The 26,971-nt window shown below is 41.9% G+C and overlaps 1 protein-coding gene across 1 annotated transcript in view; it reads right to left on the bottom strand.

Moving 5' to 3' along the window:
- Positions 1 to 26,971, bottom strand: part of CECR2 (CECR2 histone acetyl-lysine reader) — a gene marked incomplete at both ends in the record, with an annotated part of 127,584 nt that overhangs the window by 671 nt on the left and 99,942 nt on the right. Inside the window, 12 exons of the mRNA XM_084256115.1 lie at positions 1,014 to 1,092; positions 2,786 to 2,897; positions 4,905 to 6,324; positions 8,035 to 8,881; positions 9,034 to 9,162; positions 9,680 to 10,065; positions 10,645 to 10,771; positions 10,974 to 11,065; positions 11,150 to 11,187; positions 11,680 to 11,809; positions 15,656 to 15,809; positions 22,481 to 22,564. Of these exons, the coding sequence (XP_084112241.1) occupies positions 1,014 to 1,092; positions 2,786 to 2,897; positions 4,905 to 6,324; positions 8,035 to 8,881; positions 9,034 to 9,162; positions 9,680 to 10,065; positions 10,645 to 10,771; positions 10,974 to 11,065; positions 11,150 to 11,187; positions 11,680 to 11,809; positions 15,656 to 15,809; positions 22,481 to 22,564 (3,598 nt within the window). The remainder of the gene's footprint in view (positions 1 to 1,013; positions 1,093 to 2,785; positions 2,898 to 4,904; positions 6,325 to 8,034; positions 8,882 to 9,033; positions 9,163 to 9,679; positions 10,066 to 10,644; positions 10,772 to 10,973; positions 11,066 to 11,149; positions 11,188 to 11,679; positions 11,810 to 15,655; positions 15,810 to 22,480; positions 22,565 to 26,971) is intronic.

The following is a 26,971-nucleotide window of genomic DNA, read 5'->3' as shown; positions in this document are numbered from 1 at the left end:
GGGCTGCAACCACGGTGCTGGCTTACACCGGCAAAAGGGCTGACCAAGACCTGCCCATAGACCCTCCACTCCGATCTTCCTGCAAGGATGACACCGACCTCTTCACTCTTTTAAACTAGATCACACCAGTGATAGGTTTCTAGCAAGGATTAGGATCAAATGAGGTCACAGCCTCAGAACTCATTCCACTTAAAAGCACACCAGATTTAACATCGAAGTCTGTTGAAGATAATTCGGACTTTTGTGCATCCTGTCTTAGAAACATCTGTGTTCCCTGCTCAACTCAGTCCTGCCTGGGCTGTCAGGTCAGCAAGCGTCCGCTTACTCACTTATCCACGGGGAGTCTCCATGACCCTGGAGCTGGAATCTTGGGGGCTCCATTCATCTAACATTGATGTTTCCCATGTTTCTTTTCCTGCTGATGGTACATGTCTAGCAATTTACAACATGACAGTTCCACATGTCATGAAGGATGCGGGAATTGGAAAAGTTCTATTCACCTCTCCAACAGTTGAATTTGTAAGAAACTAGAGCAGATTAATATTTTATGGAAGTTTTCCTACTATCCCAAAGACATGCTTAAAAATATCTGTACAAAGACCTCTAATTTCAGGGCATTTTTTAGTTTTTTTTTTTTTTTTTTCCTTCTTCTTCTTCCCCTTTGTGGGATATTCAGAAGTTTAAGACATGGGCCCTAACTTTGGTGGCATCTCAGCTAAAATCAAATACAGAATGCTAGACAGGGCAAATCCAGTGTAATTCACTTCTAAAACTGTAAAAAAGTAATTTAATACTGTAAAATTGTTTCCTATCACAGATATGACAAATGATTTCCAAGAACTTGTTCCTGATAGCTATTTTAAATCACCATGACTTCTTTTACTATAATCCACTTAAAATGAATAAAAACTATATATACTGAAATATTCCTAAATTCAAACTGTAAATCTATAGAATACATTTCTCCTATTCAAAACTGTGCAATTTCTTTATTGATACTAACATATACAAACCTGAGTAGTCACTTCCACAAAATGTGATTCGTGCCAGAAAGCTTTGTGTGATGCCTTCCAGATCACAGTCCTGGCAGGTCTGTGAAGAGGATGATGCATTTTACCTTCTAATAAGCAAAACACTCTAGTGATCCCAATCCCTGGTATTGGCTTGCAACTATCTGGTAGGGCTGGTGGCAAAATTAGGAAGGGTATTGCTCTCTGGAATCCAGGGTATGGGCAGCTTCTGGTAGGCGGTGCCAAGGAGCGCACTCTGCCTCCATGATGAATGAGAAACCACACGGGTAGGGGCGGTGTAACTGGACTCTTTCAGGCTGACTGGAAGGAAGGCCCTTAGCTCTTAAATGGCCAGCTGGTCACTGAGGAAACACAGTTAATGTGTTACAAGATGAAACCTCTCCTACCCTCTTCTCCGCCTCTCAGATACTCAGTGTGACACGATTGTAAACAGGTAAGGATCACTCCAGTGCTGCATGCCCACCAGTTAGGATTTCCATTTCTTCCACATCCCCACCCACCCTTCCCATTCTATGTACAATACATTCACCACCAACAACAAAACTTATTTTAAAGGCAACATGAAAATTCTGTAAACTGGACCCAGCTCCAAACACATTAATACTACGAGTAGTCCCTCCCCAAATATATACCTGAGTTTAGCTGCTCATGAGAGTTTACAAGCACCACTCCATTCTCAAGTATGCCCCCCTGCCCCCCAAGCTTCAGATGATTCCCCTGGACAAGCCTCAGGACTTGAAAAGCCATCACTACTTCCAGTTTGTTTGTTCTTGACAGTCTATTATTTATGCAAGAAATCCAGCTCTGACCCAGGTGCTCTGTGAGCTGTGCTAGTGATCTGGGGAGTGTGCTTCTAGGGCCCTGGCAATGGCTCCGTGGAGGGTGTGGCGGGTGGTAGGGAGAGAGATGGGAGGATCGCACCCCACATTCTCCGTGTTCCAGTCTTCATGTGCAGCTTTCCATTTCCTTGGGGGTTATTTCCTCCATGGACTAGCTCTGAGGAAACAAAGACCAGTATAACAAAATTAAAAACTTGCTACAAACTGTTTTAACCAACCAGAGTTGTTTCTCTGTATTTGGGAAGACGACTTGATATAGCCCCAGCAGCCACAGTTTGCTTCCAGAGGGTGAAACGCTACAGTCCTTCATCTCTGACTCAAGCCCGAGCCCCATCACTTAGGGGCTGCAAGACTTCTCGCACACTCGAGAAGAAGGACGGCAATTTCTTTATGGGGGTCCGGGAAGAGATGAGAGGAAACATACATGGAGAAGCAACATACATGGAGAAGCAACGAGCTTCTGGGGCTGGCGCAGAAGCAGTCCTTGAAGGCAGCTCCTAGTATTATTTTGGAATCTGATTGACAGGTATCCCTCAAATGAAACTGGTGTCTATAAAAACAGACAAGGTGTCATATCATGACAAATGTTGGAAGCCAGTTTGGGGAAATGAGGTTTAAATAATCCCCAAACAGCTGGTTACCATGAGCACAGGAAAAGGAACATGAGGCAAACAGCAGAGAAGCTACTTCCCAGGTCTTCCTTTCCCAATCTTCCCCACTGCCAGGTCACAGTGAGCACAGAGCCTGACTAGACCTTACAACCAACTGCCTGCAGGACTGGAAGCACTTCCCAGGGAAAGTCCCTTCATCAACAGGACACGTTCAAAGGTTTTTTTCAGAACGGCAATGAAGTCATGGGCCAATTTCCTATAATCTGGAGGAATAAGAAAAACTCTAATTTTTGATAACTTTTACCTGATCAAGAGGAATTGTCGGGGGCTTATGTGGGGGCAGCTCTTCCTGGGATGCTGCTGGTGTTGGGGTCTTTGGGAACAAGGACTGCGCCTGGGCTGGCTGCACCTGCATTCTAGAGTCACAAGACAGGAATAGAGAAGAGTTAGTGAAGATACAGCTTGCAAAAGAAGACACTATTCAAGCAGCTTTCAGGCGACACTGCCTTAATTATGCAGGAGATCAAACTTGAAATCATCAACACACTGACATCATGTGCCTCTTGGTGTGATGTGTTAAGTACGGCATTTATCACCTCCACAGGGCGGTTTCATCTGATTCTAAAGACAAGGGTCTGATTCTAAAGACAAGGGAAAATGAAATGAATCTAATTTGGAACGCACTATATGAGAACTGGCCTGGAGTCTTATAAAACAAAGAAAACAAACCAGTGATAGGACAAAAGTTGCAAATCAAGAGACTAAACATAGCAAACACATGTAAATACACAAAATAGATTAGATGCTGGATGGAAAAAGACAACCAACCAACTATAAAAGACATCTTGGGGGGCCTCCCTGGTGGCGCAGGGGGTTGAGCACTGCATTATGAGGTGGTCCGCAGCCTCTGTAGCACGAGTTCGATCCCTGGCCAGCCAGGGAGAAACCCACATGGCGAGGCAGACCTCTCCTGTCTCGCCTGCTGCTCCCCTCAGCAGTGTATTTCAGTCAGTCTGCCTGTTCTGTTCCCTGCTGTCGCTGGTGGATCCTCTCATCCCCCGCATCTCTGCCCTTGTGTGCATAAATAAATCTTTAAAAAAAAAAAAAAAAAAGATGTCTTGGGGTCTCCCTAGTGGGGCAGGGGTTAAAGACACAGCACTATCAAGCTATCGCCAGCCACTGCAGCATGAATTTGATCCCCAGCAGCCAGGGAGCTACCCACATGGCACAGCAGACCTCTCCTGTCTTGTCACTGCTCCCCTCAGCAGTGTATTTCAGTTGATCTGCCTGTTCTGCTCCCCACTGTCTCTGGTGAATCCTCTCATCCCCTGCACCTCTGGTCTACACCCCAGTTCTTGTATGCATAAATAAATAAATCTTAAAAAAAGACATCTTGGGGATAACAGCAGAAAGTAAACAAGGACTCTCTTAGACACCACTGATGCCATTTTCCTTGGGTGTGGTAACACTTTGAGATGGTGTCTGGGAGAATGTCCCTATTAGGAGATGTATACTGAAGTACTTAGAGGTAAAGGGTCATGATGTCTATAACTTACTTTTCAATGATTTAGAAAACAAAGCAAAGGAAAGGAATATTTTTAGAAGGGTATAAAACAAATAAGGCAACATGTTAGGGGGAAGGGCTTGGTATTGGTGAGGGGCATGCTGGTTTATAGGTTGGGCAGTACTATTTTATAAGGTTTCAGAGCCCCCCCTTTTTTTTAACCTTGGTGGGTCTTAAAAGCATTATTAACTGAGAATTCTCACGAGGACAGGATTTGACTTGTTCCAATTCTGATGAATCTAGATTCTTCATTCAATGAGAGGGGAGTGAGAGACAGGGAGTAAAACCTGGATATTACCAATGACCTCTTTTACTTTGTTCAAGGTGGATGAATTCAGCAGTAATGTCCAAGCCTTTGCCAACAGCTCCTAATCCATGATTATTTTGTTTTTAATATCAAAGTTTAACCAGTTATTTAAATGCCAATTTATTTTTATGAGGGGGAAAATAATGCCTAACTTAAAACTGAACTCTAAGGCTAATTTATTTCTATAATGCCTCCAATATTAACAAAGCAGCAACATGGATGACCTAGAGGGTATTATGCTTACTGAAATAAGTTAGGAGAAAGGCAAACACTGTATGATTCCATTCATATGTAGTAGATAAGAAAACAACACAAACCAAAAACAAGACTATAAGAGAATAAACAGCGGTTACCAGAAGCGGAGGACGGCGTTTGTAAATTGGATAGAAGGGTAAAGTCAACTGTATGGTGATGGTGGAATCTAGACCTCTGGCGGTCAGCATAATGTGGTATATACGGTTGTTGGTGTTTAAGGCTGTACACCTGGAACCTATTTAACATTATAAACTGATGTTTGTTCAATTAAACAAACCCAACCTAATGAAATCTTACCCTGATGGTCTGTACATTTCCTGGAAAGGTCCCCTCATTCCACTTCCAGTGCCAATTTGTTCCATCATTATAGCTTGAAAGTGACCCAGGCCTTCCTCCTGACAGCGATAGACGGGGCCCTCCTGAGAGAGGCCATTAGGCTGGGCAGCTGCTGGGTGGTGAGGTGGGTGAGCAGCTACAGGAGACGAGTAGGCCCTGGGTTGGAAATGGCTGGTGGGCCGCTGCGGTGTGTAAGGAGGCCCTGTTTGTAGCATCACACCATGGGGTGGGAAAGCAGAAGAACCAAATCCCATCCCTGAACTCAGAGGTGGAGGAGGAGTTCCATAAAGATATTCATTGGTTGACAGTGAACTCTGTCGCTTGGTAGCTGCATTATGGTTGTCCAGGTCTAAAAATTCTTTGGGACTCTCTGGTCTCTCCACAGATTCATCCAGCTTCTCGTCTTCTGGACCAGGATTCTGCCCATCATTTGCAATCACCTTAGCAGCCACCACATCCATTCGGCTTGGGGAAGTTAAGGCAGCATTCAGTGTCTCACAGCCTTGCACACCGGCCATGGTGCTCTTATCTGAGAAGAGGTGTCTTGGTGGGGGAGGCTGGCTAGGAGCTGGGCCACTTGGGCTTCCTGGGGGATGGAGATGCCTCTGCCAGTCAGAAAAGCCCTGTGGACATGTGTAGTAAGGAGTTCGCTGATAGTGATGGTAGGAAGGCTGGGGTGGTGGCTGATAGGAATACCTCATTCCTTGGTGGGGGCGGTATCGGGGAAAGACTCCTGAATGAGGGTTGTTAGACTGAAAGCTTCTAGGGGGAAAATGCTGAGGATGCGATACTGAGGGTTTACTTCCCATGACAGGGCCCAAGCCTTGTAGGCCTGGACTGACGTGGTAATGTGTAGCCGAATTTGGGTATTCCAGGCCAGGCATGTACAAGGGAGAAAACTGGTTTACAGTGCCTCCCATCAAACTTGGGTCTGCACTGGGAGGTGTAGTTGGGTTCTGTCCTGCACATGGTATGGTTTCCTGCAGCATTTTTCCTCTGGGACAGAGTGGCTTTTCTGAACCACCACCACCAAGCCCCTTCACCTGTGATCCACAAGGGGATACTTCCACAATCACTCCATTTTCGGGTAGCGACTCTCTATCTGCCAGAGTGGAGACGTCCTTCATGCATCCTTGGGCTGCTGGGCTGGTATAGCTGCTATCTGAGGACCAGGCACTCTTGCTTTTTGTTGCTTTACAGTTGTCTCCAGATTCTGAAGAGTCACTTTTGAGGTCTGGGTCCTCTGCTTCCCTCTCTTGTGGTGAGCTCTGCCTGGTACAGTCAGTCTGCAGGGGAGGCGTAGGGTGAGGTAGTTGTTTGAGGTACACCCCCTCTGAAGCACCAACACTTGGTGGTTTCTCCTCAAGACCAGGCATGGTATCTGTTCCAAGGAAAACAGAGAACAAAATAATTCAATAGCTGATAGCTGACGAAGGTGGTAATGCAGAGAGCATGGTAAGTAGTCGGCTAACGGAGTCAGGGTAGAGGTGAACATTCAAGCTCAGCCGGGCATTTTTAGAATCCTTTTCAGGTCATGAACTTGAGGCCCCTGCATACTGCCTTTCAAGATACTCTTGTCTTCCTCCTGCGTTGTCACTGTCAGGCCAGTGAGAGGGTGCGAATGGTTCATGGCACAAAGACTCCAAGCCGATGCATGTGGAATGTGTCAGGAGGGTGTTCAGCTGTCACCATACCCAAATGCAGACCAGGCAGAAGGCTAAAATTTGACACAAGGCCCACAGCATAACGAGTATTAAGAAGGTTCTATCTCATCAGAGCATAAGCTCTGGAGCAACAGGGGCCTTGCTTTGTTCCCTATAATCCTCTCACTACCCGCACCAAATGGGGACTCAATAGCTGTTGAATGAACGAAAATATTCATTTTATCTGTATATCATGAAAACATGCCTATAGCATATAACAGAAAAGGCACCTTCAACACATTATAAAAATGCAATAAACCCAATGAAACTAATATTAGACTTAAATACTTTATTACAATCTCACAATTCTTTACCTTTCTGTTGAACCAACCCATAAGTAGAGTCTTCTTAATAAAATCTGCATTTTTCAATATTCAGTAAACAGAAAAAATGGCAACAAAGAAGCTTATCCAAGGTTTCACAAGCGGCATTCTTTTTCTAGCTTAGAATTTCAGACACTACTTGAAATAAGTAGTAGGAAATTCTGCTAGAGCTTGTGTTCCCAAAGTAGGCCTTTTCTCATTAAAAAAACTAAAAAGGGGCCTCCCCAGTGGCACAAGGTGTTAAAACGCAACCTATGAAGCTGTCTGCGGTCATTGCAGCATGAACTCGATCCCCAGCCAGGGAACTACCCGCAGGGTGCAGCAGACCTCTCCTGGCTCGCCTGCAGCTCCCCTCAGCAGTATGTTTCACAATCTGCTTGTTCTTCTCCCCACTGTCTCTGGTGAATCCTCTCACCTCCCCCCCCCAACCTCTGGCCCATACCCCACCTTCTTGTATGCATAAATCTTAAAAACAAACAAAAAAACCTAAAAAGTTTGAATAAATAACATAAATTTTAAGTAGATTCATCACATTTTGGAAGACTCCAGGTGTCCCCATTCTCTATTCATGGACGGAAGAAAATTAAACATAATACCTGTTAGACATCTATCCTGGAAATAGGCACTAATTACATGAATTGTCTTTTATTCATCTTTCTCCTCCAGTTTCATTTTATTCTCTTATGGTACTTCTCAGAAATTCCTTCAAGATTTGCTAGCTCTCACTACCTTCCATTCTCAATAGATCACAAATATGTATCCAAAATAAAAACAGATTTAAAAAAAAAAATACTATACACAAGTCTTGAAAACAGTATCTAGTAGCACAGTAAGCACTTCACCCGTATAACGATCATTATCACAATTTCTTTTCAATTTTTGCATGAAAAACAATACTAGGCGATTGGTTAACCCTTAGTTAACTCTTATTCAAGAAAAACAAAGAGAGGAAAAAAAAAAAGGCGGAAAACCAGTTTGTGTTGGGTTTTGCGTCCTGTATAAAGACTGCTCATGACTCAACAACTTAAAGAGCCGAAAGGCGGCAGGAGCGGCCGTGTAAGTTACCTTGGTCATTCTCAGGATCGTGTGTGTCACTGCTATCCTGCGTCCTCCCAGGGTTCCCCAAGACAGGCTTGGGGGCTGACACACTTACAGATGGTGAGTGAGCCACCTGTGGAAAAGGGCCAGGTAGATGGGGGGGAGTAAGCTGGCGGGGGTGGTAAGGCACACCTGGTGGGCAGACGCGGGAGGAGAGCTGCTGCATGGCGATCATCTCTGGGCTATCCATCATGGAGTCCCCTCCTTGCACCCCCCGCAGAGCCTGGGAGGGCGCACCAAACAGCGAACTTGGTGCTGGGGCTGGAGGTGGCTGTAACCGATGTCCACCAGATTTACAGGGTGGTCGCATATACCCTGAAGAAGGAACTCCATGAGGTAGAAAGCTTGATTGTTCAGTCCACTGGTTTGGGGGGAGAGGTGGTCTCATCACTCGGGAATCCATCATGTGACTGAGAGTACGAGGCTGGTGAGAGGGTCCTGGCCCCATTGGGGACTTCTCATCTGGCCCCAGGGATCCTGGGTTTGTAGCACCATGGTTCCCATTCCAGACAGCAGAGTGTACTCGATTCAGGTACTTATATGAACGGTACATATGGCTGGGAGGAATTTCTGAGGTTTCAGGAAAGTCTGGGGGTCGGGGTGGAGCCCCTCCATGCCTGGAAGGAATAAATCCTGGTTGGAATTGAGCTGGAGGAAACATATTTCCATCCGGAGTAGGGCCACTCATTTGCCCAAGCTGCAAGGATCCAGGATGTGACCCCATGTTAGAAAGGTGTGTCAGACCCCCACACACTTGCTTCTCTTCAGGTGTGCCTAGCCTGGGTCCTCGGTGGCTGTTAATTCCAACGGGAGGCTGGCAAGAAGATACAAAGACAAGAGAGTTCATCAGACTCAATTAACATCTCTTGTAAGGCACATAATCTATGGTAACAGATTCTGTAGAACAGGAGATAATGAATTGAATTTAACCAGGGAAGAGAGAGTATTTCTAAGCAGGCTGCTTACCTGCATGGCAAAAGGCTGATGCTGCTGTGCAGGCTCTCCAGGGTGTGGTTCGGGGAATCTACAGGACACATGTAAGCTGGCGGGATCTGACCCTCGAAGAGGACCGAACGTTCCCGGGACTGCTGGCCTCTGGAGGAGGAGAAGCGAGGAAAGGAAGAGAAAAGAGAGAGCGAGGAAGCAGGTATTAGGTAGGAAAGGACTTTTCCTGAAGGTGAATGCACTAAGGATTCAGGACAGAGTGGCCAAGATGTGGAGATCTCTAGCATATGGGTGCTGAGGTGAGGAAGCACCTGCACTGACACCAATTGCCTCTCCAGGGAAGGTGAGACCAATCTGGTCCTCTTCAATCTTTCCCATTATTTCATCCTCTCTCAGCACATTTTTCAGCCTATTTCCCCTCAATGGCTCCCAACATGAAACTGTACAGCTATGGTGTACCTTACGTACAGATCCTACTCGACTTTATACATAGAAAGATTGTTTAATCCCGATTTTTGCCCACACTGGGACTGCAGATACCAATGATTGGGAGAAAGGAGGAATAAAGGAAGGACAAATGAGGGGAGAAGAAATCAACCATGCACAGAGAGGTTAGTTTAGAAGTGAAGCCAACTGAAACCACAACAGAATTTAAGCCATCGCTTACCATCTGGTTTAAGAGGGGTGCCTGGTTGGGCATCCCACCATAATGCGGGGGACGGGAGAAGCCTCGGCCATTGGAGGTCCCCAGCTCCCGAGGGAGCTGTGCGGAGCTGCTGCTCTGATCATCCCCAGAGGAGGCTCGGCGCGCAGGTGGCAAGGACTTCCCCCCATTCTCCACAGGCTGCTGCTTCCTGCTGGGCCCTTCGGAGTCCCTGGAGCGGGTGCAAACATGACTTCCGCCACTTCGCCCCGCACGACTCCGTCTCTTCTCTCGCTTTTCATCTTCTCTGACCCAAAACTCTTCATCTGTGTCGCCATCTTCACCAGGAAAATGCTTCATCATTGCCCGATGGAAACACCTCTCTAAATTATCAGACATCTTGGTATATTCTATAGGGAGAAAAAAAAGAGTTGACCTCTTCTAATGAAGCAATAAAGAAGCTACTGGGGCAAATCCTAAATTTAAGTCAACTTGAGCATTTGTTATGAGCTATGGATACAAGATGAAACCACATATGGTTTCTGCCCTAAGGGCTCTGGACCGAATGGCTGATGCAGTGATTCCAACATTATTAACCCAAACCAGTGAAAATTTAATTTTTAAGGTTAAATTAAAAAAAAACATTAATACAATCATTGAAACTACCTAGTAAAAAAACTAAGGCATACTGAGCTACTGAATAAATGATTCCATGTTTCTATACCCAGAGTTGTACATACTGCTAGAGATTTACTCTGTGCACGTCTCAAAATGATTTAAGAATCAATTCCACTCAGGCGCAGTCTTGACTGTGGTTAACTGTCTGTGGTTAACAGACAAAGTACAATGTAGACCCAGACTGGCTTTCTAGGTTAATGAGAAATAATCTGAGCCCTCTCGGCATGTATTTCTCGAAGAAAAGATGCTTCACGCTCTGTGCTAATGGTATAGTAGAATGTGTACCCTGAGCAAAACCCTTCTCCACTCACCACTACTTTCCCCATTGTATTTTCGACAATTCCTGAATATAGTCTTCATGTCATTTACAAATTCCTCCTTGGTACAGTATAAACCACTGTTCAGTTTCTTCTCCATGCTTGAAATATCCATGGGGACCTAAACGGGAAAGCATTTAGCTATAATATATGGGGGCAAAAACACCTCATATGAGGCAAAGGAATCATGCCATTAGGAATTGCTCACAAGTCTCCAATACCCTGGCTCTCAAGGAGTAATAGATGAACTTTAACTAAAAAACAACAAAAATTAAAAAAGACACAGACGATGTAGCATATATAGGTGCAAAGTAAATCTCTACCTTAATAATCTGGTAATAGTTAGGGGCGTAAGATTCATCCACAGGTTCCAAAAAAGGCCAGGAATCCTTATGCGCCTTTACCACATCTAGAACTGAGAGGCACAGAGAGCTTAATTAATACTCACACAGGAGTATTTCTATCTATCAGAAATACAACAGTTGGAAATGGAACTGACCTTTATACATGGCAGTGAAATCATCATCCAACTCAAAGCTGTGAATCAGAAAAGAAGAGTAACTTTGACTACCTTCTCTTTTAAGTCTTTTGATTCAATCAGACATGTAATTGACTGCATCAAGATTTGGAATAATCTTTACTTAAAAAAAAAAAAAACAAGACATCTGATACTGATAACACACCTGAGGATAACAATGCAAAGGTTAGCATCCTTTAGCAAAAAATAAAAAAATTTTCCTCATATATAAAATGTTGGGAATGGTCAAGATGAACCGGAACTTAATTTATGATCTGATATTGTTGTTATTTAACAGCATTTTCTACCTCAGGTTTTATTTTACTCTATGTGCATTTTTGTGAGCTAAAGAATACCGAGAAAGCGTACAGCAGAATGAGGAGCTTGTGAACACCGACTATGGCTGACCATACAGGGCTGCTGTAAGGATCAGGAGAGAATAGTACCCGAACACAATGTCTGAGTGTTTGGTAAGACACTGGCCGCTACTACTAGTTTCATTAAATACTTACAGGTCTTTAGCCTTTTTTTCTTCCCTCATGGGGGAATTAGGGTCCAGATGGGAAAGTTCTGGGGGAAGCTCTTTCCCTTGAGCCAGCAGCCATGCCCTTTCTTCCCTGAGCTTTCTCCTTTTGGCTCGATCTATAAGGAACACGAAGTGTTAGTGTACAAGTGAGTTAAGTATTCTCTAAATAATTTTATGTTCTTAGTAATTTTGAGAAAATGAACAAATATGAACAAAATAGTCATGAAGCTATTTTTTGCCATCTTCTTTTTGAAAATTAGGATGTTTCTATAGCTGCTTTATGAAAAATAGAAATGAGTAGGACACCCTTCCTTAGTCACACTGTGTTCAAGATGGGGGATGAGGGCAGTAGGAGGTGCTGGATGGGAAAGTAGAAAACAAAATTAGGGGCCTCCCCGGTGGCACAGCGGTTGAGCGCTGGGTTGCGAAGCTGCCCGCGGCCTCTGCGGCACCGGTTCGATCCCCGGCAGCTCCCCGGCCCTGGAGGAGGATCCCACATGGCGCGCAGACCTCTCCTGCCGCCCGCTGCTCCCCTCAGCAGTGTACTTCGGTCCTTCTGCCTGCTCTGCTCCCCGCTCTGGCTCTGGTGAATTCTCTCACCCTCCCGCGCTTCTGACTGTACCCAGTGCATGTATAAACAAAACAAACAAACAAATATAATAAATAAATAAAGAAATAAAAAAAAAAAAAAAAAAAAAAGAAAACAAAATTAGAAGAAAAGGGAAAAAATAGAAGACGGAGGATTATTTTTCTTTGATGACCTGAGGACTTTTGTATCTTTTTTTCAAAAATGAAAATATCCAGACTCTCAAAACAAACACATACAGGATTTTATATGCACATAGGTTTTGAATTTACAAATGCATCCATGCACACCCATTTGTCTTTGCTTTCCCACCCACCCCCCACCTGCACCACTGGCAGTGGTTCCTACCAAGCCAGTGGTAGTAATAAGTTTGGCTGGGAACAAGTGAAAGATGCCAAATGGAATTGGCAGGGACTGGGAGTGAGGGATAATTTTTTTCTGGCTCATAGTCATGGCGATGAGAAACACACTTGGCATTCCATTGCTGGTCTGACGGGCACTCACTGCCAGCAGGGAACAAGAAGGTCAGGAGTAAAAGGGAGGCAGGAAGATGAGGAACACTGTAAGACAGCAAGATGGAGAAAGAAACCAGGATAGGTTTTTTTTTTTTTTTTTTTAAATATTTATTTATTTATTTATACATACAAGCACCAGGTATAGTCAGAAGTGTGGGAGGGTAAGAGGATTCACCAGAGCCAGAGCGGGGAACAGAACAGGCAGACTGACGAAATATACAGCTGAGGGTGGCAGGAGAGGTCTGCATGCCATGTGGGACCCTCACCAGCGGCTGGGGATAGAACCAGCGCTGCAGAGGCTGCGGGCAGCTTTGCAGCCCAGCGCTCAACCAATGCGCTACCGGGGAGGCCCCAGGTCTTCTATTTTTATCCCCAAGGGACAGGCACCACATGTGCCTGCTTAGCTATGAGCATGACATGACTCTGAAAACAGTGTTCTCCCCATCATGTTCCATTTGACTTGTGTTTCTGTTTCTGGATTATTCTACTTGTAAATAATCTAATCTGTTGTAATAAACTATAGGAACTTTGCTATGAACAACTTTTAATAGATTTTCTTTTAAAAAGAGAATTCTGGTTTCAAGCTTAAAGTAACTACTAAACTATCAAATCTTAACAATTTTGCTTTATAACTCAAGAACAGTATTTGGCTGCTCAAATAATCCATTTTCTAGTTGACTGCAATTTTTTTTCATTTTGTAAAATATATGTAAATATATTATATTGGATGTAAAACCTGATACTATAAAACACAGAGGAAAAAAACATAGGCAAACACTCCAGGGATGTTTTTGGAGACTAGATTCAAATGACAAGGGAAACAAAAGCAAAAATAAACCAATGGGACTACATTAAACTGAAAAGCTTGTACACAGCAAAAAACTATCATGAAAGTAAAAAGATATCCTACCAAATGGGAGAAAATATTTGCACATCATACATCCGACAAGGGGCTAACATCCAAGATCTACAAAAAACTCATACAACTTAACAAAAAGAAAACAACCCAATCAAATAATGGGCAGAAGGGTTAAGTAGACATTCCTTCAAAGAAGACATACAGATGGGTCATAGTCACATGAAAAAATGCTTATCATCACTTACTAGGGAAATACAAATCAAAATTACAATGAGATACCACCTCACATATGTGAGAATGTACCACAAAAAACCCAGACTTAAGTGAGGGCGTGGAGAAAACAGAATTCTTGTGTACTGCTGCTGGGAATGCAGACTGGTCTCGCCCCTACATAAAAAGATCTACCATATGATCCAGCAATCCCACTCTTTGGTACAGAGTCAAAGAATGCAAAAACACTAATTCAAAGAGAAAGATGCACTCCTATGTTCACTGCAGCACTATTTTACCATACCAAGCTATGGGAACAATCTGAAGTGCCCAAATGGCAGATGAGTGGCTAAAAATGTGGTGTAGACACACAATGAAATACGACTCAACTATAAAAAGACATGAAATATTGCCACTGCAAAGGCATGTGTGAAACTGGATGAGATTATGCTAAGCAAAGAAAAGTGAGGAGAAACGCAAATATCAGATGACTTGTTCATGTGGAACACGAAGAAACAACACTAAGGAACAAAACTAAACAAGGGGCCTCCTGGTTTAAGAGGCTTGGGGGTTAAGTCTCAGCACTATCACTGTTTTGGCCCGAATTCGATCCCCAGCCAGGGAGCTAATCCATGTTTGGCGCAGCAGACCTCTCCTGTCTCTCCTGCTGCTCCCCTCAGCAGTGTATTTCAGTAGATCCGCCTGTTCTGCTTCCTACTCCGTCTCTGGTGAGTCCTCTCACCATGGCCTCCACCCCCTGCACCTCTGGCCTATACCCCAGTTCTTCTGTGTAAAACAGAAACAAAAAACTAAACCAAAACAAACCCTAGAAATATGAGTGTAGAACTGTTAATGAAACACTGCATTAACAAAGTCACACCCTTATCATGCTGTTTTATTCAAAATTTTAAAAATTCAATACTTTTATTAAAAAGAAAAGACAAACTGGTCTGTACTCAACCAAATCAAGTGACCTGCTATGGCATGATTCATTAGGCCTGCTTACATACAAAGCTCCTCTCTCATACACCAAGGCGCAGTGGTGAGTGTTTCAACTCAAACGAAAGAAAAGGCTCCTTATTTCAAGACGAGATCTGAACCTAAGTCTGAAAAAACGGTTTTGTTCTAGTAACATTAATGATATTATTAAAATTTATATAGCACATCTAATAAAGTATTGCTAAGACTTTTTAAAGATTTATTTATTTATTTATTTATACAAGCACTGGGTACAGTCAGCAGCGAGGGAGGGTGAGAGAATTTACCAGAGCCAGAGTGGGGAGCAGAACAGACAGACTGATGAAATACACTGTTGAGGGGAGCAGCGGGCATGGCAGGAGATGTCTGTCATGCCATGTGGGACCCTCGCTGGTGGCCGGGGATCGAACCGGCGCTGCAGAGGCTGCACGCAGCTTCGCAGCCCAGTGCTCAACCGATGTGCCACCTGGGGAGGCCCTGCTAAGACTTTTTAAAGGATATTTCATGTGTTTGTAATTATTTGTGCTATTAGTTGTCATTAGAAAATTAATTTTTTCCCTACTTTTTGCTATTCTATGTGAATGACATAGCAGAGGTAAGAGCAACAAGCAGAAAATGGAAGCAAGAGTACAACAGCAAATCTAAGTGCTCTTGCTGAAATGCAAAGTTAGGTCAATCTGGATGATGAAGACAAAACAATGTACAAGATACCTCAATAGGAACTGTCAGGACAACTTAGTTAATCGAGAAAGACTAGTTCTAACTACGAGGAGGTTAATTCTCTTGCATATGGTGCTTCAAAGAGTCCACATACCTTCCACTGCCTTGACCTTTTCCTCCAGCTCTCGTTTCCTCTCTTCCTTCAGCATCTGCTCCTGCTCCTTCTTCTGCACTGCGAGAAGAATTTGACGTTCTTCCTCCTCTTCTTTGCGCTTCTGTTTTTCTATTCTGGTAAGTACAGGTGTCTCCTGTGAAGAGCCAAAAAGTATAAAGAGTCAATACACAGAAACACAAGATCACCTCTTTGGATAGTTAAGATTTAATTTTTATTCAATAGGCACAGTAAATATTATTAAATAGGCTGGCAATTTTTATAACCACAAGTTGCTTTTATCATTGAAAGAAGGAATGTGTAGATACATAAGCACACTAATATTAAATCACTTAAAAAAGGGTAAAAGTTTCTGGCCCGGTAACATCTACAATCTCTGGGAAATAATCTTTTTTTCCCCCTTTTAAAAAAAAATTGAAGTAACAGTAGTTTAGAGGTCAGGTGTAGCCTCTCACCTCAGCAACACTGTATTTCACATCATATTCACTGCCAAATGCCCAATCACCATCTACCACCAAGCTATGCCCTTCCCACTTTCATAATCATCAATTTGATATCAGAGTCTTAGGGTTTGTTTTTGTAGCGTTTGATTGCTTTTTCTTTATATTCCACAAATGAATGAAATCATATAGAATTTGCCCCTTTTCCTTATTTCACTTAGGATAATTCTCTGAAGGTCTATCCATGTGGTCAAAATGGCAAGATGTCATGTTGTATTGTACCACATTCATTTATTAGACACTCAATTCACTCATCTGTTATTAGACACTTGGGTTGTTAAGTATCTTGGCTGTTGTGAACAGTGCTACACTGAACACAGGGGTGCTTATCTCTTTTTGAGTTAGTGTTTTCATGTTCTTCAGGTAAACACCTGGAAGTGGGGTAAATGGCTCATATGGCAGTTCTGTTTTTAATTTTTTTGAGACAACTCCCTACTCTTTTCCAAAGTAGCTATGCCAGTTTGAATTTGCACCAACAGGTACAAGGATTTCTTTTTCTCCGTTTTCACCAACACTTATTTCTTGATTTTTTGATAATAGTCATCTTAACTGGTATGGTTTTGATTTGCATTTCCCTAATGATAAACAATATAGAACATCTTTCCAAGTGTCTACTGGCCACGTGTATGTCTCTGGTTAAATGCATATTTAGATTGAGATGCCCATTTTTTAATGAGGCTGTATTTTTGTTGTTTATATATTAGCTTCTTGACTGATATGGTTTGCAAATACCTTCTTTTGGGAGATAATTTTATGAGGATTATGCTAGACTGGAGATAAGAAATTGAGGCAATTCAGAAAAACATTCTTAGAAAATATTTGATGAAAGTGAAATATTAAAATGTACCCTTCTTTAAACTAAAAATTTACAATTTTAATAATGCACAGGACTCTGAAGCTAATGACTTTTATATTTTACTAATAATAAAATCTGGAGTTTGGTGGGAAGGGCTACCATTTTGTTTTAAGATACAGAAAAGAGACAAAGGTGAATGCACAGAAATTTATGAAAATTACTCAAGACTGGCCAGCATTTCCCCTTGCTTCCCAGCACCAACACATTAGTAGGAGGACCGTAAGTGCTAACTGGGAATGTGATTACCTAAGAAATCTAATTGGGGGCGGGGGGAAGTAAAGGAAAGCAGGACCATCACCATTATAATTCATGAAAATTTTACTGTGAATATTTCCAAATATAATTTTGAGCTATTCTGTAGTCCAAAACACTGAAACTAGGATTAAAATAATTTATTTTCAACTGGTCCAACCACTATGGAAAGCTGTGTGGAGATTCCTCAACCCACTAAAGATAGAGCTTCCATATGATCCAGCAATTCCACTCCTAGGTATTTACCCAAAGGACACAAAAACATCAATTCCAAAGAGCACCTGCACCCCTATGTTTATAGCAGCACAATTTACAATAGCTAAGCTTTGGAAACAACCCAAATGCCCAAAAATAGATGACTGGATCAAGAAGATGTGGTACATATACACAATGGAATATTACTCAGCATTCAAAAAAGACAAACCCATGCAATTTGCAGCAACATGAATGGAGCTGGAAGGGATCATGCTCAGCGAAATAAGCCAGAAAGAAAAAGAAAAATACCGGATGGTCTCACTCATAGGAGGAATCTAGAAAACTTAACCAGGAAAAAGAATAACTATAAGAAAGAAAAAATCAAAATCAACAAACAGCTATGAACCAGAGGCACACTTTGTGGGGGTGGGGAAAGGAGGGATTGGGTTCAAAATAAGGGGGTTGCAATTGTATGGGGAATATAAAAAAAATATATAAAAAATTTATTTTCAATTTGTCCCCTTGACTTTGTGCTGATACAAAAGCTAGAACTGTTTTTTTTTTTTAATATTTTAATTTTTTAAAAGATTTATTTTTATACAAGAACTGGGGTACAGGCCAGAGGCACAAGGTGAGAGGATTCACCAGAGACAGAGCGGGGAGCAGAAAAGACAGATTGACTGAAATACACTGCTGAGGGTAGCAGTGGGCAAGACAGGAGAGGTCTGCCACGCCATGTGGCTATCTCCCTGGCTGGCCAGCAATCGGACCTGCACTGTAGAGGCTGCAGACAGCTTCACAACGCTGCCCTCAACCGCTGCGCCATGGGGGAGGCCCAAAAGCTAGAACAGTTTTAAATATTGTTATTGAGGTTAATAACTGTTGCCTGCAGTGGAGAACACTTAAGTTGCAGAGACACAGAAAGATAAATCAGATGTGCACAAAGGAGAATTCAGTCCACCCTCACAGTAAAGATACCGTCAATTATTCTACTATAGGTGAAACAATTAGGAATGTTTTACTTAACAGATTTTTTTTTTCAATAGGAAGAACAATCTTCCATTTCATGTAAATTTCCAAAAATGTTTTACTAAGAAAACTAAGTAACTGGCCTTATCATGGGGAGAAAAAAATGAAGATCCCTTTTCAAAAACATTTTTACCACTCAAATTCTATGAGTCTGATATTAAAAGTTTACTACCTACAAACTAAGAATCTGGAATAAGAGATGAAAATGAAAAACAAGCCATTGTAATTACTGCAATATGTAATTCTGTACTCATAAAGGAGTTCTGGTAGCCCAAATAGTATGAAAGTTCCTAAAATCTTTATCCTAAAAGCAGAGCAGGCAGTTTATGTTAGATGTTTCTGAAATGCGGATGCTACAGGCACTAAACAGAGCCTCCGAAGAATGCATCTCGAGCTATCACCCTCTAACCACTCTCCTCTCCCCTGCCCCACTCCCCAGGTCCTTGCTTATTCCAGCTTTTGGGCAACATCTTTGCCCATTTGAGAAGTTATGATGGAATTACAAACCAAAAAAAAGAAAAGAATAAATAGCCTTCTGCGCTTCTCAGCTGTATAGTGAATTACATTAAGCAGATACTGAGGACATCATCTGACAAAGTGGTGGAAGAGGAGGAGGAGACAGAGGAAAACAAAGCTTTGTCAAATTTCATGCAAGGCAAAATGCATGAGTGCTTTCTACAGTCTGACACAATGAAAAAGTGGGGGGGCGGAGGCATATATAGAAATCATAAGTTATATAATGTTGAATATATGTGCATTCTGCCTCACCCTGACAAAGGACAGCAGGTGAAAATACAAAATATTCTTCCTTTAAGCAGTATAAGGGGATATTATACATGACTGTGACTAACAAAAACTAAGGAAATACTAATGTTCTGCATCCTTTGGTAAAGCAAATGCTAATGAAAACACCCACTGCTAAAGGACACAACTTATTACCTGAGGACAGAGGACTGTTTCAGACTTTGGCAAATGGGGTGGAATTAGGTGTTTAAATGCTTTATAGGTCTGATAGAATTGAGGGATTTTTAAAGAGAAGCTAATTGGAAACATCACTGTGAAATAAACTAAAGGATACTAAATAGAATCTGTGGTTACAACCAGAGTGCCAGGACTCCCTCTCCATGTCCCCCTCCCTCAAGGCAGGTTATCAGACTCCCTGGCACCCTGGCCAACTTCAGCAGCACACTTGAGACTGTATCACTGCAAAGAGCTCCTACAGTTAGCAACGTCCAGTTTCCCGACAAAAATAACCAGCGCAGTCCTAATCCCAGGGTTTGGAGAGACAGTCTCCTTTGCCAATCTTTTCCCCAGGAGCAACAACTGCAAGATTTTTTTAAAAAAAGATTTTATTTTATTTATTTATACAAGCACTGGGTAAAGTCAGAAGCGCTGGAGGGTGAGAGAATTCACCAGAGGCAGAGTGGAGAGCAGAGCAGGCAGACTGATGAAGTACACTGTTGAGGGGAGCAGGGTGGCAGGAGAGGTCTGCACGCCATGTGGGACCCTCGCCCGGTGGCCAGGGATCGAAATGGTGTTGCAGAAGCTGCAGGCAACTTCGCAACCCAGCACTCAACCGCTGGCCCACAATTGAAAGATTTTTTAAAAGACATTAAGATTGGACTTATGCATGACCAAAACAGTCTGGTCAGGAATCCTGCCTGGAAGATTTCAAGGGCCTATAGAATTTCTACTGTTTAAACAAAAAGGCAAAACGGACGCTACAACTAAGGTTTTCTACCATACACTTGATACCATACCATATTCAGAATCTAACACCATGCACGGTTACATACGTCTAAAATAAAAGAGAATTTAAAAGAAAAGGAAATACTATTAAGATTAACCAAAAGACATTTTAGCATTTTAAGTTAAGCTTTTACTTGCACCAAAAAATAAGGAACCTTTTGGTCTGTATTCAAACTACTATGAAATCTGGAATGTAAATTATGGTATTTGGGACTTGGCCAAAGATTCATGGGGGAGTTAAGTGTCAAGGTAATAAAAATTATGGAGAGGACCCAATGAGGCAAGTTGAGCAAGAAAACCACTTGAGAACTATGGCTGGATACCAACTGCCAAAAGCCATTCCAAAATTAGTGAGTACTTGGGTCAAGAAGAGACTGGGGCAATCGGAAGTCAGTCATGATGGAACTGCCAATCCAGGATCCTTTTCTGGTTCATAAGGATGATGACTGGGTGTTCATGCGTTTTTGTGTTATGTGCCTTCCTCAAACCTTGTTATGTCAGCACAATAACCCTTCTGATCAGGAGGGAAAATTGCCAATCCAGAGGTAATTAAATGTTAGGCAATTTATGTCTTGGCAAGGACACCTCTATGATATGGAAAAAACAAATACATAAAGTGTAAATCTAAAGAATTAATTAGAAATTTCCAACTAGTTTTTTCCTTTTCACACCCCAATGTAGAATACCTGAATGACAAGATCTGTGTAATGTGCCATCATGTGAAAAAGGTAAGTAAGTACTGCAGGGCAGTTAAGAGGGTGCGTACTGCAACAGGCTAGCCAAAGGCATGGACTACAGTAAACCTACTGTCTCCTTACACAGGAGACTTTCTATGACTGTTTAAATATTCAAACATGCTAAAAGGAGAGAAATGGTTAAAAAAACCGGCTGTGAGAACTGGCCAGCATTGAGTATGAACTTTAACTCTGACTGCCTCCTCCTTAGTCCTGGCTTCATCCTTTATTACGTTCTGTTTGTCCTTACCTTCCTTCATTTTAGAGCCCTCAGGTCTCATTCCTCTCCCACCTTGCCCATTTTTAAATCTTAGTTACTAATAACAGATTTGTCCCTTCCTACAAGAGCGATGCTAAAGTCACTTAACACTGAACTCCCAAAGGGAAAATACCCTAACATAATTGCTCCTGGGTACAGCTTGGAAAACCTAGATGTTACCCCAGACATTCCCTTTTCATTTGACATTCTGCCTCCACTTCTTTCAGAGGACAGAGTAACGGATAACAGATACTCACAACATTGTCCTGTCCCCACTCAAGTTTGTGTCTTAGAAATGTGGGCAGTTTGACTCCATGGTGAGACCTTGCCTCTCAAGCACTTTGTCTTACTAGAGACTTGGGCACATCCTAAATCTTTCATGCCCACGCTATCTCTCCAGTTAAAAAACAAAACAGGAACCTTCTACAAACTTCCCTCAATCCTGCTTCCTCTAACTTTTTCATGATTTGTTTTCTTTCAGTCACTTCTCAGAAAGGACAAAGTCACGGTCCTATGAATTCCTCTCTCACTCACCACTCAACCTCTTGCAAAATGATCCCTGTACCTACCACTCTCTAATGAAGTTATTTCCCCTCTCAAAGGTCAACTTCTCCACTCTAGATCAGTATTTCCAATAGCAGGGATTCTACTGCTATTTCTTCCTAGAAATATCATTCACTGATTTCTTACATTAGTTTAACTTCCAAAGTCATTTATCAAGATGATACGAGACAGATTTTCCTAAAACAAAGTTCTAATGACATCATTTCCCTTCCCATTGCCTACTGAAGACATACACTAATAGTCAGGGGACCCCAAAATCTCATTAATCAAGCATTTTCTTCCACCTATATATTACAACATACTTTATATGACAGCCACATCCAAATATACCCAGCTAACTATATATTACATCCTGGCTCTGGCTTTGTTTTTATTACTACTATAGTGGCCTTGCAAACTCTATCCTCACCATCCCCCTTCAAAACTTTAGCCGCATTAAATATGGATGAGTTTATGCCTGGTGTCTGTAATTCTAAAAAAAAAAAAAAAAAAGTCTTTATAATTCCTTTTCTTTCTAGAAATGTATTGTACATTAGACTGTTCCATAACTGAGCTTTTAAAAATTGAGATTAAAAGTAAAGAAAGAAGTGGGAACAAAAGTACATGAAATAAAGTGGACCCATCCTTTCTGAACACTTCTGGCTCCTCTCTACTCTCACACATACTCACCTCGCGCTTCATGGGTTTGGCGGACAGGTGGTCAGACATACACCTAGGTTGCAACTCTGCCTTTGTGCGCTGAGGATGCTTTCCCTAGTTAGAAGTGAGGAAAAGAAAGGAAAAAGATAGATTAGGGCGTTCTCAGCTACTGCTGCTGCCGCTGCCAGTAGAAGAATGGCCTTTAAGGCACATAGGTGATGGCCTTATCTGCAATGAGGGACAATGGTATCCTTAGGACAGTCAGTGAAAATGACTATTCATCTCCGTAAGATACCAAGCCAGTTTAAGAAAAAAAAAAATCAGAGCCATAAAAATTTATAGATACTAAATATCTCTTTATCAATCTTTAACACTGGCAAGAAACTCCCTTAACTATTTAAACAAAAGGTTTTGTTTCAAATTATTAAGGGAAAGCCATGTTTTATCACAGTTAGCTAAAGAGAATGGCTCTGAAAGAGGGCACTGTGAGCAGGTGGAGGTGGACCTCCCCTTTACAGGCAGCTCAGTGGCAGTAGAGAGAATGAGAGAAGCTGCTTAGGCTGGACAGCAAGTAAGGATGAGTGGGGGAAAAGACTAAGGGATTAGGAATCAGAGGGCCTGAGAAGACTCACTGAGAAAATGAAGAGACTTGAAAGTGACTGCTGAAGAAATCTGAAAGGCGTTTGAGAGCTATGTGAAGTTAGGGAATTATTTTGCAGGCCAACCCAAGTTTTGAAATTGTTGTGGAATGAGCTCCATAGCTTCACTGTCACCTAGTGTTTAAAGGTGGTAAGCAAGGGCACTGTAGTTAAAATGAGTAATTTCTGTGGCTTCAGTATAGGCATTATTCAGATTTGGTGTTAGTACCACTTAATGGAAAATCTTGAGCCTTGAATCAACATGATAACAAAGAATAAGACTTAATGACAGTAAGGGGTGATTTATACAACTCACACTGCTGAACACTAGTGATGGCTTGAGTAAGATGGAAACGTGAGAGAGTTTTCCTGTTAGAAGTCTCAGTGCACATGCAATCTCAACTATCAAAGGGTGTGCAGACGGTCTTTTCCCTAAATATGCCTGCACACAGCTCCTTTATACACTCATGAACCCAAAAGGAACAGGTCTTCAACTTTAAATAAATGTAAACACTGTGGAACTTTTTTTCAAAGAGACTGTGCCAGTTTACTTATCATGCTAGCCGCAACAGAAGCCAATACCAGTTTGACTTCAACTTTGCCAAATCAGAAAAAAGTTATCAAAGAGGAGGGTGGCATTCCTGATACAGAAGATCAGTGTTTCCCTTCATACTTCACTATCTTATTTTGTGTATATTATTTATATATCCTTAGTCAATTTATTTGTTAAAGACCTAGAGTTTATAAGCTGTCTAAATATTGCCACCTGTAACATTACATTAGCAGTAAACTTTCACCATTCTACATTCCCTTTTATCCAAATCTTAACACTGATAACCTTTTATGTGATCCAAACAGTTGTTATCTTCTGATTCTTTTACTGTTTCAAGGGTTAGCCGCCTATCACATCTCCACAGGCTTAGCACATCTGCTCTACTTCTCTGGACTTGCATTTATTTTGTTAAGAAATGTGGATTCAGTTTTCTTTGAAGCTATTGCTTCAATGATCCATCACCATAAACAATGGTGCATACTGACTGCTAAGTAATAAGCTAGGTACACAGAAATGAATTCTTTTAATTTCCAGAGAAATTGTAAAGTTATGGCACTTGGTTTTAACAAGAAAATAGAAACTTAGAGATAGCTAGAAAAGGGAAGCTCTATAATTCAAAATTGAAAGAAAAGATCAAAAGCTTATGACTCTTTATACTACATTAACCCTTTGTCCATCCACTGTCCAAGTTTGTTGGCGCTGTCTTTTACAAATTGGTTTAAAATGTAATGGTGTCGGGCCTCCCCGGTGGCGCAGCGGTTGAGCGCTGGGTTGCGAAACTGCGCGCGGCCTCTGCGGCGCCGGTTCGATCCCCGGCTGCTCCCCGGCCACCAGAGGAGGGTCCCACATGGCGTGCAGACCTCTCCTGCCGCCCGCTGCTCCCCTCAGCAGTGTACTTCGGTCCTTCTGCCTGCTCTGCTCCCCGCTCTGGCTCTGGTGAATTCTCTCACCCTCCCGCGCTTCTGACTGTACCTAGTGCATGTATAAACAAAAACAAACAAACCAGCAAACAAATAAATAAAGCATGCCTCTATTAAAAAAAAAAAAAATTAAAAAAAAAAAATGTAATGGTGTCTACTTGTATCTCATTATGTCCTACTGATATATGTTTTAATGGTCACATTTGAATCATAGGCATTTTTTTCATTAGAACAAAACTCCTCTTGACTAATACAATTAGGATAGGTAGGCAGTATTAGGGTAACACAGTAAAAAAAAGCAAGGAATTTGAAAGATGTATACATTTCAAGCAATTATTTTAACTTAATGTATAAATGTATGTCCACTCACCAACCATATGACCCTTCCACACAAATTGTCCTCTTAAAACTTCATCTGTTTGTTCAGTTTATTTTTGGGGGATGGGGATTTGAGTACAGTGTGCTATATTGATGGTACATGGCAGGGTTACCTAAGCAACCCCCCTTTATCCAGGGGGTCTGGGATGCACCTGTGACAGATGGGTGGGGAAGGGATCCCAGCAGCTGAGGGGCGCCTCTCTTCCTCTGTGCTCATCCTCAGGCTGGTGTCCACCACCCTGATGCTGTGGCCAAATTCACAGAGCAAGAGATGAACTTGAACAACTGATCACTGAGGGAATACCAGTTCCAGCATCAACCCCTGCTTCACCTTCTTGATGTTACTATATCAATATTTGGTGGCTTTATCCAGGTGGCAGGTAAGATCTACAACCAACACACTGGGGTGGGGATGCAGAAGGCACGCTTGTGAGATCCAGTTCAGTTTGGGGAGGACCTTACCCCAAGCCCATGCAGTCCATCGGTCACCACCACAGCTTCCCAGAGGGGCTGTAGACAGTCTTCTGGGTGACAGTGATGGCATGGACCGTGGTCATGAGTGCATCCATGATGCCAAAGTTGTCATGGATAACCTTGGTTAGGGTGACCAAGCAGTCAGTGTTGCAGAAGGTATTGCTGACAATCTTGAAGGAGTTGTCCTCTTTTATGTGATCATCCCTATCACAAACATAGGGCATTGGCACAAATGATGACCCTTCTGGCCTCACCCTACACATGAGTCCCAGCCTTCTTAAAGGCAGTAGCAAAGACACCAATGGACTATATAATCAGCATCACCACATTTGATGCTGGCTGGATCTTGCTCCTGAAAGAGGAGATGGACTTTCCACTGATGACAATCTTCCCATTCTCAGCCTTTACTGTGCTGCCAAACTTGTTCTGGGTGGAACTGCACTAGAACATGTAGACCATGCAGTTGAAGTCAACGGAGGGGCCACTGATGGCACAACATACATTGCCAGAGTTATAAGCAGCTTCTCGTGACCAGGCCCAAATAGACCCAACATGTTCACTTCGCCCTTCAGTGTTGTCTGAAGAAAGCACTGGCCCCTACAAAGAAGAGGTGGCTCTGCTGAACCCATGTGTGCAGAGCGCCTCAAGTTTTGTTTTTTAAATGAGATGTTGCAATGTAAATGCAGACAGCTTAAGATTTTTTTCTATCCAATCTTTTTTAATTAGCAAGCAAGGTGATTCTGTTATAGGAACTATAGTTACTAAACTCTAATATTTTATAAGTGAATTCTTATTCCTCCAGGCAAAACATTCTAAAAATGTTGCCACTTACTGTTTTTTTTTGTTATGTCACATTGACAAGACTTCATTCTGAAATTACCAGTAATACTTCATAGGTTACACTGTATTTTTCCTTTGTTGAAGATAGATGCTTTTCACTTGTCAGGATTAAGGACTTAACATACATATTACTCAAAGAAATGAATGTATTTAATTTTACCAAGAATACAGATCTAAGACACTATAGTTGAATGAACAGGGTAGCTTCTCTTTTTTTTTTAATTTTTGAAGTGTTGGCAAATTATCCTTTCTTGAATGCTTAGAAAATGTTACCTGTGAATAAATTCAGATGATTCTGGAGTTTTTGATGAGATCCTTTTGTGAAAACACTTCTTAATTACTGCTCTGCTAAGATTTCCTCCTGTACAATTTAGATTCTCTTATCTTTGTAATCAATACAACATGCATTTCATTGAAGTCTACAAATTAAGAACACTGTATATCTTTCAAAATAGCATTGCATAATTACTTCTTTTAGTTTCTAATTTTTTGGTTCTGGAGAGCTATAAGTAAGGTTTATGTTGTTTCATATTTTTCTTCTCTATAAAAACCATCAATTTTAATTTTTACATTTTTTCCTATCCTAAAAATATGTTAGGGTGATGATAAAGTAAAAAAGGTAAAAAAAGCAGAAAATATAAAGGATGATTTAATGTATTAATTTAATGACATAACTAATGATTAATTATCATCATTACTTAGATCAATAGTCAGAAAA

This window comes from Talpa europaea (assembly GCF_964194135.1).
Source record: "Talpa europaea genome assembly, chromosome: 15".
NCBI lineage: Eukaryota > Metazoa > Chordata > Mammalia > Eulipotyphla > Talpidae > Talpa > Talpa europaea.
Note: the sequence above shows the minus strand (reverse complement) of the source record. Positions and strands in the feature narration are given on the sequence as shown.